The sequence below is a fragment of the Apteryx mantelli genome, chromosome 1 (genome assembly GCF_036417845.1).
Source record: "Apteryx mantelli isolate bAptMan1 chromosome 1, bAptMan1.hap1, whole genome shotgun sequence".
In the NCBI taxonomy this organism is placed as follows: domain Eukaryota; kingdom Metazoa; phylum Chordata; class Aves; order Apterygiformes; family Apterygidae; genus Apteryx; species Apteryx mantelli.
In genome coordinates this window covers 111,093,713-111,108,143 of record NC_089978.1, presented here as the reverse complement: position 1 = coordinate 111,108,143, position 14,431 = coordinate 111,093,713, and the positions used below count along the sequence as shown (strand labels likewise).

Below are 14,431 nucleotides of genomic sequence, written 5' to 3'. Positions count from 1 at the left end.
TTAGTAATCAGGCAGGACCGTGCCAGTGCCATGACTGACGTATTAAAAGCTAACTGCAGTCAACTGTACTAGTAACTTCTAGTAACTGTACTAGTAACTGTACTTCTAGTAACTACTATTAACTGTACTAGTAACTTCTTCACACAAGTTAGACACATGCTTTGTCACACTGGGATATAACTAACAGGAAGGTTAGAAAGAGTTATTTGCTTAGCTGTGTAGCCTTTTTCTTCATGGATTTTACAGCAACTCTGAACTGCTAATAACTGTGTTTCAAGCTGTGAATTAGTATATATGGAGACATTAACTATTGAAGAGATATTTCAGAGGATGTCCCTTACTATGTACTAATTACATGTATATAGATATATACTTACATTCTTCCCTGCTGTAATGTGGATGTCTTCTGTGAACGCTGGTATGTGAATCACTTTCAGCTTTTTCAGTTTTCTGGGGCTGGTTGTGTTTAGACCACAGAACACTGTTGCAACAGAAGGTAGCACCTGTTTCTTGTAACATATCAAGTCTGAAATCAGTGGAGTCTCTTTGTTCCAAAAGACTTTGTGAACAGTTTGAGATGCTTCCAGAATTTCCATCTATCCATTTTGCAGAGTATCTAGGTACTGGGGAGTCAAACTGTGGTAGTAATTTTCTATCCGTCTGATGTCTGAAGTTAAAAAACTGGTGTTGGGATGTTTTTGAGCTTTCAGGATCAGAATCTAAATCCTTATTTTGTGCATACTGGATGATCCAGTTAATTTTTTTGCTCAAGAGATTTTTTACTTCTGCATATGTACTTTTAGATAGCTTTGACCGTGGACAGTCCTGATTTGCTATTAAGTGGAATTTTTCAAAGCAGTCTCTGTGCCCCCTTAATGATCTTGTATGTAGAAGATCTGACTTTGGTACTCCTGTAGAGACACACAAAAAAAGTTCACTTACTGAATATTCAACTAATCTTTCAAAACAAACAAACAAAACCCTTTGCTCACAAGCAACAAAAAAAATGAATACTTAACTGATGCTTTAATATTAACAATTTAATCACCAAAGTAAACCAGGAAACGTGAATCTAAAGTTTCTTGAAATTCCATTCAGAGTTTTGAGTCCTTAGCATATAAAGTATTTTGTACACAGGAACCTCTAGTGCAGGACAAAAGTTATCTGCAAGTGCCTCTTAGACGATAATAAAGATGCAAGTTGCCAACTGTATGCATAATACATCAAACCTATACCCAAGTACATAATCTGTAAAGTAAAATAATTCCAACTATATGACAATGTTCCAAAGCAGATTGATTCTGAAGAGCCTTCTGATACCAGTCATTCATGTTCCAGTCTTCTATGGATAATGTCATGAGCCATCTGCTCAACAAATACTGCAGTGTGTGGGTTTATGTCATCCAAGTGGTCAAAATGATTTAGACTTCAGTCATAGCTTATTATTTTACATTACTACAAGCCTGCAACTTAGCTAGAGAACTGAATTCTAATACTATCAACACCTGCCAACATTAAACTGTCCTGAAATTAGTTTCATGCAAGATGGATTCTTATTCTCCTCTTTGCTGCTCTCCTTCAAAGACTATTCATATAGCTATAGCAGGTTACTCAAAACTCAAAGTAATTGATAGTGATTAACATGTTAAAAAGGAACACAATCTGTGGAGATCTACAGTTGATAAGTTAACACAGATGGTATGAAAAATTATTATTTCTGCAAGTTAACGGAACCTCAGTGCAAAATTACTTTCTGCAACTTCAGTGGGTATTTATTTTTCCTCAGATTCACCTACACTCTGGATTCAACATCCAAGTTCAGAATATTGAACAGCTCAAGATTTTCCTTGACACCCCTCTTCCCCCCTTTTTTTTAAAACACTATTTGGGATATTCCCAGTATTAATGCAAAATGAGTCTGTCAAGCAAGTCCCTAACTGCCAACAATGACATAGGGCTCATCTGTGAACCACTAGAAGAAAGTGTTGTTTCTGAAATCAGAATATTTAAATCAACATGTGATAAACTAATTAATTTCTTAAAGATGGCAGCATGAACTGAGCTGCAGCCATTTTATCTTTTAGTACATCAAAAAGTATATACAAGTGATTCAGATAAAGAAAACAAAATGCAACTGATAAAGTCTGATGATTGGGACTTTAATGAGCAATTAACAGAAAGGAACACATTACAACAATTCTCAGTTACAGTCAACTCAAGTTCTTAAATTCTTTTAGTAAACTTTAAAAGTATTTTTTTCACTTGTTAATCATTGAGGGAAAAAAGATTAAAGTGAATCTAAATTCTGCAAAATCCAGAACTATTCTCAAAACTAAGCTACAAAAGTAGAATTGTTAACATGGAACTAATGACAATCCAAGGACTTCATTCTGAGCACCTCAGTTGCTCCTGATTTTCCAAGTTCAGGAGTTAAGATACTGAGATCAGCCATTGTAAATTTCTGATTCTCCACCCTGAGCAGAAGTGAACTTAAGAGCATTAGTGTTCTGCTCCAGCTTATAACAGCATACATAAAACTTATGAGGAAGAGTGACAAAGAGTGGAAAATGAACAAGGACAGCATTGGATTTTATTTTTCTCTTAGAAGCAGGAGAGAAAGATAGTCAGGAAAACAGATGCTCTTTCTGCCCAGGAGCTAAGTATTAAAACAAACAAACAATCCTAGTCAGAGACAGCTTTTAAGAAGGAAGTTCCTACGCAAAGTACAAGGACACATGTTGTCTTCATGGATGTAAACTCAGGACTCTCACCCAGCACTTTTAAAGTTTCTTTCCACCTCTTCAGCACATAAACATCCACTAACTTTTAAGCTCTAGATGATCTACTGTCTACTTTCAAAGGCTACTTTCCTTCTGTATCTCTATAGAGACTTAAAAAAGAGAGAGAGAAAAAAAGTCACATTTTAGTGGAATCAAGGAAAGGCAAGTCATCCATTTTCACGGCTTCTCAGCATAATTCAAATATAGCAAATCTGCTTAACTCAAGAAGTATGATGAGAACCATTAAATCTTTAAGTCACCAGGGAACAGCTAACTGTTGATAAAGTTACGACATATTCACAATATTTCAAAGCCTCCAAAAATTAAGATTGATTTGTTAAATCATTCAATGAAATATTGTCCGAACTGCTCTTAGAGCCATGGCCTCTTGCAGTTAGGTCTTCTGACTAGCATATTTGAAGAATACGGGTCAGACTAGATTTCCTGGTATATACACACTATCCCTTCTGGGACAATCACAAAAGAAACTCCTGCACAACAACTGATAGAATACTGCAGATTCACTAACCAAAATTCCTGTAAAGCTTTTTGCTTAATTATTTCCGTTGGAATAACTAGTTATTTGTCCAGAAAGCACCTGCACTTGAAACAAAACAGAACACCAAAACAAAAACAAAACAAAAAAAACAACCCCACGCACATAAAGGTATTTTAAATACCTTCATTTTTATTACTGGTTACAAAGATCTATGTAGATTAAACGGTGAATTCATGGAAAGAAAAAAAGACTAATATTAAGCAGATTGGTAAACACTACAATATCTTTTATTAATTAGCAGAAAGGCAACAAAGTGAGAAACAGAAGAATATGGTAAGAGATGCATTTTTAAATAAAATGTTAAATATTTTTGAAAATTGAAGATTGCATACCTGAAGTTATGCATATATACTTATAAGTCAAGCACTGCTAACAGTAATTACACTGGTCTCACCTTAAGAATTCCCAAATTTATGAAGCCAAATAAATGTAAGCTCTATAATCTTAAATATTGTACTGGGCTACTAAACAATACAGAAGCTTCAGAAACTTCTCTGCAAGTGATTGGCAGTCCAATAATATCAAATTCAACTGTGAAAAAGGTTTAAGTTTGAACATGTACTATATTGAATTTTCCAATATTTGTCTAAAAACCCCTATTCCACAGACTTTTTAATAGATCACTGAGCATATTTATTCAGAAGTTGGCTCTTCAGAAGACAAAAGCAGAGAATCCCAATTCTGATTAGGTGCTGACAAGCCTAAAGGAATTCCAGGTGAAGGTTCAAGTGTGTAGGAAATTCTATAGTAAAACCACAAGTGGCTAAGAGACACAGAACAGGTTCCAAGGATCATACACTTTATACTTACTTTGTATCACAGAAAGAGAGAAGAGAGGGAGAAAAAGAACAGGGGTCAGGGTGGGGGGCAGGAAAGGAAAGGAAAGCTCAAAACTCAGAGCAAGGAAGCCTTTCATCAGGTGCGTGAGTTAGTGTGAATCGAATTTGACAGCATCTAGAAGAAAGACTGTATCTAACTAAATTAAGACAACAGCTGTCCAGCAGATGCAATTAGCCAACAAGTCCATGCACCAGATCACTCCTCAAGCAAGCAAGCTTCACACAATAATGCCAAACCTCAAGACAAATCATAAATGAACATGTTCACCATCCATTCTCTGCTTCTGACCCTGGTAACCCGTGTATCCTAGATGAAGTAAGAATGGCATCACCTTACTCAGCAATACTCACTGTATGTTGAGCACTTCTGAAAACAGGGCAGCTTTAGAGACTAGTATTTAGGCAAAAAAAGCTTTGAGTATTTCAATTTGTAAGCTATGCAAGGCAGCAATACTTTCTCTATACTAGTGCAGTTCTCAACACAATGAGTCCTAATCCATTCCTGCAACATAATTTTCTGATGGACTCTACTGAAAATAGAATGTAGAAAAAAAAAGAATCGAGTTGATCTGCAGCAGAATTTTGAGGCCAATCCCCTGAGGTTAACAGGAATGTATAGCTACATATCTGACACTCAGAATCTTTTTATAGTATCAACTAAAAGAACACATTAGGATTAAGGATTAGCACTATAAGAAACTAAAGTGCTCATCTAAAAAAACAAGTCACATTTAAATGTTATCCCCAAAAGAAGAAATACTTTCCTACAGCAGCTGTAGGTCAAAAACAAAAACAAGTAATAATACCAAGTGATTCTTTAAACAGAAAATAGTTTCAAGCAATCCAGTGTAATTTGAAGTTATACATATTTCAAACTTCCATAATTTTTTTAGTGACTGCAGAAAGATTTCAGAAACTGCATCTGATAAATAATCATGCAGTTTCTAAAGCCGTACACACTTTTGTAACTTTTAGCTATTCACAAGTAGAAAGGAATAGGGAGAATCTTTACTTTATATCCAGGTGTGTAATCACACTTCAGTAAACTCTACTCCATTTTCAAGTATTGGTACTTGAAAATAGAGTCTGCATCGAATTATATGTTGCGGTTTTGGGGGTTTTTTGTTTTTTTTTTCTTGAAGGGAAGAAGTCTAGAATGACTTCAGTTCTGTCCTTGCAACTGATACATCTAGAAGAACTACATACAACTCTTCATGATAAAGATACAACACTAAGTTGAAATGGTTGCCCACATTTATATAAAAACCTGGCTAGAATAATAGTCTTATTTGGAGATAAGTATAATAATAATTAATAAGGATAGTTCCAGACACAGAAACAGTAAACAACAGGTTTGTATTACAATGTTCCTTAATTAAAGACACATTAAGGTCTCTTTAAAGAAGGTACAAATATTTATGGATAAAATTTAGACCTGACCATAAGGGAATGAAAAGATGAGGCTTCCTTCTGAGCATAATGCTAGTGCCCAACATATATATAGCTTTCATAAATGTATGAAGTACATGTGGTTACTAACTGTCAAAAAAGAAGAATGAACACATTTTGTAACATTAATTTGTATAGTGTTAGTACCATAGATGAAATTTATCTGTTTAAATTTGAATAGTAGTTTTATCTAGCTCTAAAGACTGCCTGCATAGCCAGTGGAGAAATGCTTCTGAGGTACAATTCATTTCATCCTAAACAGTTATCTCTAAAAGTATTTATAATGAGCACCTATGCTTTTTCCTTCAATCCTGTAAACAAAAAACTCAGTCTGCAGGTGTCTTCTTTAAGAGCTCTGGCTTCAGCTGTAAGTTCTGAAAGAGGCATGTTTAACCCATTTGTGAAACAGCTCCTGAACAACTGCTCTTTTCCACTCAAAACACTAAGATCAGCCAAGCCCAATTTGGCTTTACCAAGCGCACAGAGCTAAAAACTGCAGCAGATCAGGAAATGCTTAAAAAGACAATGAAATATCCCTAGCAGCTTTACCTATTTTAAACCACAACTGCATGTTAGTCAGATCATTCAGACTGCTGAAAGTGGAGGTTTCATATAATAGAATAGCAGATCCCAAGACCTCTTCAAAATACATTAAATAAAACTAGCCCATGATGACCGTGTGACTGCAAGTCACACGCACACTGAAATGAGGAGGGGTGAGGAGAACTCTCATTCTTCAGCTGTACAATTCTGCCAACTTTGAAATACGGGATCCTTACAGAAATGTATTTCCAATACATCTGCCTGGCAATATTTAAAGCCAAATGCTACTTTTAACTGTATACATGCAATTTTATTAGACAGTTAAATCTTATGATTTATTAGATTAGCTGGAAGGAAGAGCCCAGTGTCATCCGTTAACTTCCAAAAAAAGGCAGGTGGTGGAGACCAGATACTGCCTTGTTTATAAATTGAAGTTCTCTCCTCACCTTCATTTGAGAAATCCCATGCATTCCATACATCAGGTAAACAAACAAACTCCCACTGTATTTCTATTACCTCATTTGTATTTTACTACATTGCAAAAACATCCTACATAAGACACAATAAATATCCAATTGACTCCTTTTAAACATATTTTCAAAGCTCATGTTCCCTGTAAACTACTAACTAAGAAAAGAGATTACTACAGTATTAGACAAGCCAATACATTCTGATGAAAGCTTTACTACAGGAACTACTTTGTTAAAGATGTCTCACATTTTGTAAGACAAGTCTACTAAGCTGAACTAGCAGAGTTTGGAAGCCATAAGACAGTATTTTTGTATTTTGGGTGACGCCAAATAAATAACAACTGCTCAAATTACATGTTTGCACATACAAACCTCCCCAATTACTCCAATAGTTAGTTCAAAAATGTACTTTTAGAACTAGCCACACAGCTCCACTATTACTGAGCAGTAGTTACACAGCACTTAAAAGTTTAGGTTAACAATAGCATCTCCAACTATGTTTAGACTTGAATTCATAATTAAGAGGTTTACTGGAAGCTGCAGCTAGTTCCACAAGTCCATTCAAGTTTGCAGAAATGAGTCATACCCCTGAACTGCAAATGCTATCTTAAAACTGAATACACATTCGATCAGCAAGCTCCCCAACAGCAGAAGTCTGCTGTGACCCCAGGCCAGCCTCAAGAACAAATCCTCATCTGTCTACCCTAAAGGACTACGAAACTTTTTAAAAAAGTTTTGTTGCTAGAGTATTTTATTTACTACTCTTTCACTAAGATTGCAAAAACTAAAGACATGTAACATTTTGAAGCAGAATGAAATTAAAACAGCAGTTTCCACTCTTTACAGCTACATCTTACAAACTATTTTATTTCAGTGAGAGATTCTTCCATAGGACATAAGAGGAAAAAAATGCAAAATTTTAGTACTTATAGCTTTTAAGGAATAAACCACATTTTTCTAACATGAGCACAAAGTGCACAGAATGAGGATATTACACAAGACTGTGTAGACCTTAACAGAAAAAAAAGCTATGCAATAATACAGATTTGTTTACAGCATCTTTGTCTCAACTTGGAGATCAGGATGCACCAAATCTGATGCTGAAACTGTCTCCAATGCTATGAGTCTACAGGAACTAAAAAAGGACAACAGAAATTTAAATATACTTAACAAATCAATGCAGCTACTGGGGCATCTAGTCTTCCCTCCTCCCTTTTATATTACAAGACAAAGGAAACATAGTAGTTTTAGGTATCAATTCTGGTCATTTATTATTCAGTAGTTGCTCAACTCTAAACAGAAACAAGCCAGCTTGCTTGTCAGCTAACTATGATGACAGTCTTTTAGAATGCTATCAGCAGCAGATAAGCAAGAGAGTAAATAAAAATTAAACTATTTTAAAATATATTGAGCAGGTCCTTCCAGGAAAAAAAAAATAGTATTTTTCTTGAGAAAACAGCTCACATTTTTGGAAAAAATAAAAGAAAAAAACACTCAGATTTTCCCTTCTTTTATGGTTTCGTTTCTGTTACGAACCCTTGAATTTCAGAAACTCAGACTTCTAAATAATTCTGCATTAAGTCATACCAGCATAAGATAAGGGTAAGATATATGCAACAATTATGACAAATAATGTAAAATTGTATCTGCCATTATTACAGACATTTGAAACCTCCAGAAATAAACCTGATGTTCGAACAAATGCATTCAAGTATTTCTGAAGCTTGGGGTTTCCACAGACATTGTTCAGAGGATCACAAGTGCACAGTAATGAAGGTTACAGATGTGTGGCACAAAACATTGCCATGTAAAATTGTCTAAACAGCACCAGGGGCAGCCCAGCTACTTAGTACTGGAGAGTTTCTCCCCCTTCATCCCCCATTTCACATATATTTTTTCTCCAGGTTCTGTTATAATCAGGGATCTGTTGTTAATATTATATACTTGCTAGCAGAGTTCAGTTAACCATTCTCCCACACCTTAATGAATTTAAAAAGTTCTTGACAAGAAATCAGTCTCAAACACACAACATATGATCTCCTGTCTCATGCAATATGAATTTACATATACAAATGAATTTAAAACATTTCCTGTTCAATCCACAAATTACTATCACACATACTCAGAAAAGCAAAACAGTACACAATCTCTGATGTTCACTTTGCCTGTACACGACATACAAAAGCTGATATTGATTTCCTGTAGCCCCACACCAGCAGAAAATTCTAAAACCTACCTAGACCTTGATAAACAGCTGTACAGAATCAATTTATTTCCCAAAATATCAGTTTATTTCATCTTTCAGTACTTTGCATATATATGAAGTTTAAGAATGTTAGTATCCTGATGTGCTAAACTACCTAATAATAATCCTTCAGATGCAAAAAGTTAGCTTTGCAATAAACAATGAATTATGTATGTGTAGCTTAGTTCATTCAGTCTCTCTGAGCATGAATTAATATAGAACCAGAAAATCAATTTAATGATTGCACCCTCAAATTGAATGAGTTGAAAGGGCAAGGGTGACAGAGACAAAAATACTGTTCTTTTTACAACTCTCCCCCCACACCATTTAGATGGAAGATTAGCAAAAGCATTACTAACCTGTCCTCTGAGAGAGTTGTTCTTTCCCTGCACCTCAGAAAAGCTGATGCTACATAATAGGAGAAAGTTTAAACCTGCATTTTGGCTTTCTGTTAATTCTGTATGCCTGTTTTCCCTTTTCTCCTTATTTTGCTACCAAGCTTTCAGTGAACATCAAATTGACCCTATAATCCATATGTATCTCTCCTGAATAAGTTCTGTGACAGGCACCACAGCTGAACTCCCAGCTCCACTCAAACCAATGGTTTCTGTGCATTAACTAAACATAGTACTAACTACAATTATATTTTAGGCTAAGCTGTCTTTCATCAAAAAAGAAAAGTTTTGCTATTCAAAAAAAATTATGATGGGGCACAACTTTTGATAAAAAACACAAGTGATTTTGTGACAGTATAAGTTATTTTCCTTGTTAGAAACTCGACAGTTAGTTAACTAACGCAGTCCATAGACTAAGCTTTCTGTACAGGGGTCTTCTATGCAAAAGGACTCCAAGAATAACTTGACTATGCATCAGTATCAGCTATTGCCCAAACATGATAAAGCTTAAACAAACCAAAGGTCCTGTTCACAGGAGTTTTATTAAAAGATTAGAATACACCTTTTTTACAAAGAAACTGAGAAATCCACTTTCAGAATTTCATATGTGGAAATTAACATGGGCTGTTGCAAATAGTGGGAATACTTAAGCATCCTGCAAGATGCTTAGCTGAGACTACTAGTCCTTTAAGTGAGTTCTTAAGCAGCAGCAGTTTCCTGCTTCACTGAGAAGATATGCATGCACATCAGCACTAAAAATGAATGAGTCTTAAACACTGTCCTAACCATTGCATGAATATTTTTCTAGGTTATCCATCTAAAACCAGGGCCTATTTTACTTCCCGAATTATTTACAAATACAACACTAAACAAAACAAAACTTAGGCATGTGCTTTAATTGCTTGGATTTTTAAAATCAACTTTAAATAAAAAGGCAAGCTATTAGCAAAAACAATACATACTTTTAAGTGTGAGATAGCACATTTATAGAATTAATATTCACCCCTTACAGTTGATTCTGTGTAAGAAGTAGGTAGTTGGTGAATTTTCCACTTCATTCCCCCACCCAGGGCTGTCAGAGACTATGATTTACAGACATGTCAAAGAGCAGTCTTTTGTCATAGGAAAACAAAGGAGATGAATGAAAGAACGTGGCCATGAATATGGTAAAGGTTTGGCTCACAGCATAGTTCTGCTAAAAATCCTTATGAAGATTCTTCCTAAAGTCACTTACACAACCTCTGCGCCACACTTTGGCCTCCTCTCCCTACAAAAGTAGTAACAGTATATCTTCCTCAAAGCTGTGCACAGAGGACAGAATATCAAAAAAAAGGAGGTATTTTTGACACTATAATTATTAAAATATTAATATTTGTTATTATGCACAGTAAGATAGTAAATTAAACTTTAGTTGTCTCATGTAATTTCATATATGCTTTTGTCAGTATTCAGTTCAAGTAGTCTTCTTTTAAATTTACTGAAATTTTAGGAGATTATGCAAATAAACTGTGCAGCAGTCTAAGTCCCTGCTACTGTCAAATCTATTTAAAGTTCCTTAAAATAAATATATGCTGTTCCACCTAAAACACGTGACCACTTTTTAAAGGTAATACCCATTGCAGGTAACTTGGACAAGTCCACAATTCATCTCAAAGAGCACAGAAACCATCCAGCAACTTTTGAATGCACCCTGTTTTATTTGTATCAACACTTCCACCCATACAAAACTAGTTTCGGAATGTCACTGGAGTACATAATTCCAATTATGTTTTTTTCTAATCTTAAAGCCTAGAGAAAAGAGTGTCATAATTCCATTCAGTATTGAGAACTGCAAACCTGTCATTTTAAAACAATAAAAGAATTAGGCTACCAAAAGTAGGCTACCAACCTGTTTTATGTTCGACAGCTGCTATGAGTTTTATAAGACAATGCAAACACACAAGCATGCCTTTTCAAAACAAAAACAAAGCATGCAAATTACTACTGAAGTATAAAAGTACTGTTTGGATTAAAATGTATATTGCCTCTTTATTAGCAATGAACACCAAAGAGAAATCACTAATTTTTAATCAAAACACAATACTGGGCAAGTATTTGAAAGTGATTCTGATTTGATAATACAATTTTCAGATTTTTGTGAGATGAGAACAAAATTTTGCTACCTATATATGCATAAAAATGTGATACACAATAGGAACAGTATATTTAATACTCATCCTTATGGCTCCCTCCCTTCCAGTCAGTTTTATGTTTCTAGGATTCAGAATGAGCAACTAGAGCACTAGGGACCCACTGCTCACATCTCAAAGTACTCCCTCTCAGAAAGACTATGTCGAGCCCTTCAACTTACTTTCATATATATCAAATGGTGATGACGCAAATATTATCTATCATCAGGAAATGTGTCTATTACTATAATCACATTATTCAAGAACTTCACATGCAATTTTCCCGGACCAGTTTGGATTGTTCTAGGTAGTCACATGCATGTAGAATTGGCAAATACCACTTTATATAACTGAAACAAATTACTTGGTTGTCCAAACAATCAGTATAATTTTAAAATTCTTATTTGACTAAAAAAGTAACCCCCCCAAATCAGCTATTCATTCATGCCCAGCATTTAGTTTATACATTAAAAAAAAAAGACAACAAGATGGACAAATTCTAAAACAAAAGAAGGCTTAGAATTCTAAAGAGATACAGACATATTTTACTGAACCCATACTATTTTGGAGCCCAGAGATTATACTTCCTGGAATCATCTACTGAAAGATGGCCAAAATTCCTACTTTGCAATTTGTATTGCTTAACATATTCATAGGGCAAAAAACTTAAAGGAGCTTTGACAATGAATACAACTTTATCATATATGTGTATCATCATCCTATGAAAGCACAAAACAATGCTCTGATTATTTCCAGTGAAGGTGAAGCAATGATCTGCTTCCAATAAAGAGTTTGCTATACTTTGAGATTTTCAATTTAAGTAAGTTAACGCACAGATCCCTCAAAACCTTGAACAAGGAGAAAACATATATTCTCTTCGATCTGAACTAACATGAGAGGATTAACACCAGAAGGTTAAACTAATGCTAGAGAATTTCAGAAGCTCCTGAAAAGTCCATACATCTTTATAAAATAATATATTTTCATTTGGACGAAAACAAGCATTTGGAAAACATATTTAATGGAAATGAACTACTTAGAAGGTGTTAAAAGAATAATTTGGTCAGCAAGAAAAATTGTAAACATACAAGTTTTCAAACCTAAAACTTTACCAAAACTTAAGAAAACGCTTAATTTGCATTCAGCTCGAAGCTAAGCATTCTATGAAGGTATGCAGAATTAGTTCTACTTAAAATCTTACCTTCGATGTTCAGCTCAAAACAAATGTGGCAAAACGAGAGCGTTTCTCTTTCAGTCCCCAGTTTACAGACACTGCAGACATTATCATCATTCAAGTCAATGTTAACAAACTGCTCTTCATTCATAGTGCCCTTCAGAAGGGTGATAAAAACCGAAACCGTTATTTCAAACGCCATCAATACGAAGCACTGAACACCGCCTGCCGACAAGTTTTCAGTCACCACGCACCTCTTAAGGCTGCAAACGGAAGCACGGGCGTCCAGCCGCCGCGTCAACTACAACCACGGCGAGTATGAGCAGGAGCAACGCGCCGCTGCCGCCGCCCCCCGCCTCAGCCGTTTAACGGCCCCCGCCGCGCACCCAGCGCTCGCCCGCACCCCCCGCCCCGCTGCCCCTTCGCCCGCGGCAGCGCCCCGACAAGCCTAGGGGGGTTGGGGAGGGGGGAAGAGCGGGCGTGTCCCGGGAAAGTTTTAGGCTCAGTCAGCTAGCGAGCGGCGCAGCCAAGCGCAGGGGAAGGCGGCAGCCCCGCCACGCGGCGGGGGCGCCGGCACGGACCCAGACCCTCGCGCCGCCACACCCGCAGCCCCCTCCCGTCCTCGGCCGCTGCCCCAGTCCCGTCCCGCTCCAAAGCTCCATCCTCATACTCCTCATTCCCTCGCTCCCTCCGCGAACTGGCGGCGCGGCCGCTTCGCCGCCGCCGCCGCCCCGAATGCGGGACGCCCCCTGCGCCCCCGGCCCGGGCCCTGGCCGGCGAGCCCCTCACCGCTGCGTCCGCCCTCCGCCGCACTCCACTATTGTTCGGCTGCGAGCGCCGCGGCGGCCAGAGCTGGGCGCCAGGCACCGCCCGCCGCTTCCGGCCGAGACCACAGCTCCTCCGGGACGGGGGGAGGGTGGGTGGCGACAGGAGCAGGGCGCGAGGCAAGGCCGCGCTGGGCCACGCCTCGGCTTCTCGCGAAGCTGCCCCGGGCTCGGCGGCGAGGCGGGCTGGGCTAGTGCGCCTCCGCGGGGCTCCTGGGGCTGCGAACTCCCCCCCCCCCGGCAGCAGTTGGGCTCTCCCGGAGCCCTGAAACGGTGCCTCCCACACGCGGGGCGAATTACTGCGGGGAGGGGGTGGGGGAGAGCAGCGGCACCGTGAGCGGCCGTTGGTGGCTGATGGCGGCCCCGCCTCGGCGGCGCAGCGGGAAGCGCTTCCCCGGGGGGCGCCGGGCTGCAGGAGCGGCAGTGACGCCCGGCCCGGGGGCCTCGGCTTCCCTGAGTGCTCGGCCACGCAGTTCATTCCCTCTGGCCAGGGCGGCAGGCCGCCTTGTCCGCTGCTTGCGTTACTAAATGGAGGGGCCAGGTCCAGGCCGTGGGTGAATGGCTGGACATAACAACACTGCAGCGCGCACAGCGGGGCGAAAAGATGGGGCTTCTAGGAAATAAGTCCCTACAAGTCTGTGAGCTGTCGCCTGCAGGCCACTCCTCGTAGTTCCCCTGTGGCCCTGGGTGAGTGCGAGGTAGTTGACCTCCTCTTCATTTAAGTCTAGACACCTTTGTAATTGCTGCTTATTTTGGAGCTGTTACCATGGAGCAGTGGACACCTTGCCACAAACTCATCACCCTTGCAATAATTCATGTGTCCAGCGACAGCCTAGTGTACTGTTGAGCCAAACAAATTATTCTGCAGATCTATTATTAAACTTTAGCAAAGATGCAGAGAGGTTACCTTTATACCCATGAATGAAGCATGCTGAAACTGAGTCATCTGCATTGTTTAACTGTTAGAAGAGTCCCAGTATGGTTT

At 38.4% G+C, this 14,431-nt stretch overlaps 1 protein-coding gene and 1 long non-coding RNA gene across 8 annotated transcripts in view; both read right to left on the bottom strand.

The window, feature by feature from the left end:
* The window catches only part of C1H21orf91 (chromosome 1 C21orf91 homolog), a 91,462-nt gene extending 77,363 nt beyond the window's left edge, over positions 1 to 14,099 (bottom strand). For 3 of the 7 annotated variants that reach the window (XR_001294378.2, XR_001294377.2, XM_067299684.1), the window contains exons 1-3: positions 12,877 to 13,374; positions 12,650 to 12,779; positions 378 to 911 (exon numbers count right to left, since the gene is read on the bottom strand). Coding sequence is in view for 4 of the 7 variants with exons in the window: in XM_067299684.1 (XP_067155785.1) it covers positions 378 to 911; positions 12,650 to 12,773 (658 nt within the window). In the remaining 3 variants the exon portion in view is untranslated. Of the gene's footprint in view, positions 1 to 377; positions 912 to 12,649; positions 12,780 to 12,876; positions 13,375 to 13,411; positions 13,480 to 14,078 lie in introns of those variants that run through there. The other 4 variants (XR_010884688.1, XM_013955343.2, XM_067299662.1 and 1 more) reach the window with 4 other exon arrangements.
* Positions 2,141 to 3,566, bottom strand: LOC106494974 (uncharacterized). Its single transcript, XR_001294379.2, has 2 exons — positions 3,310 to 3,566; positions 2,141 to 2,890 (listed from the first exon to the last, which is right to left on the bottom strand). It is a non-coding gene; the product is annotated as an uncharacterized lncRNA (long non-coding RNA).
* Positions 14,100 to 14,431: the final 332 nt, after the last annotated feature.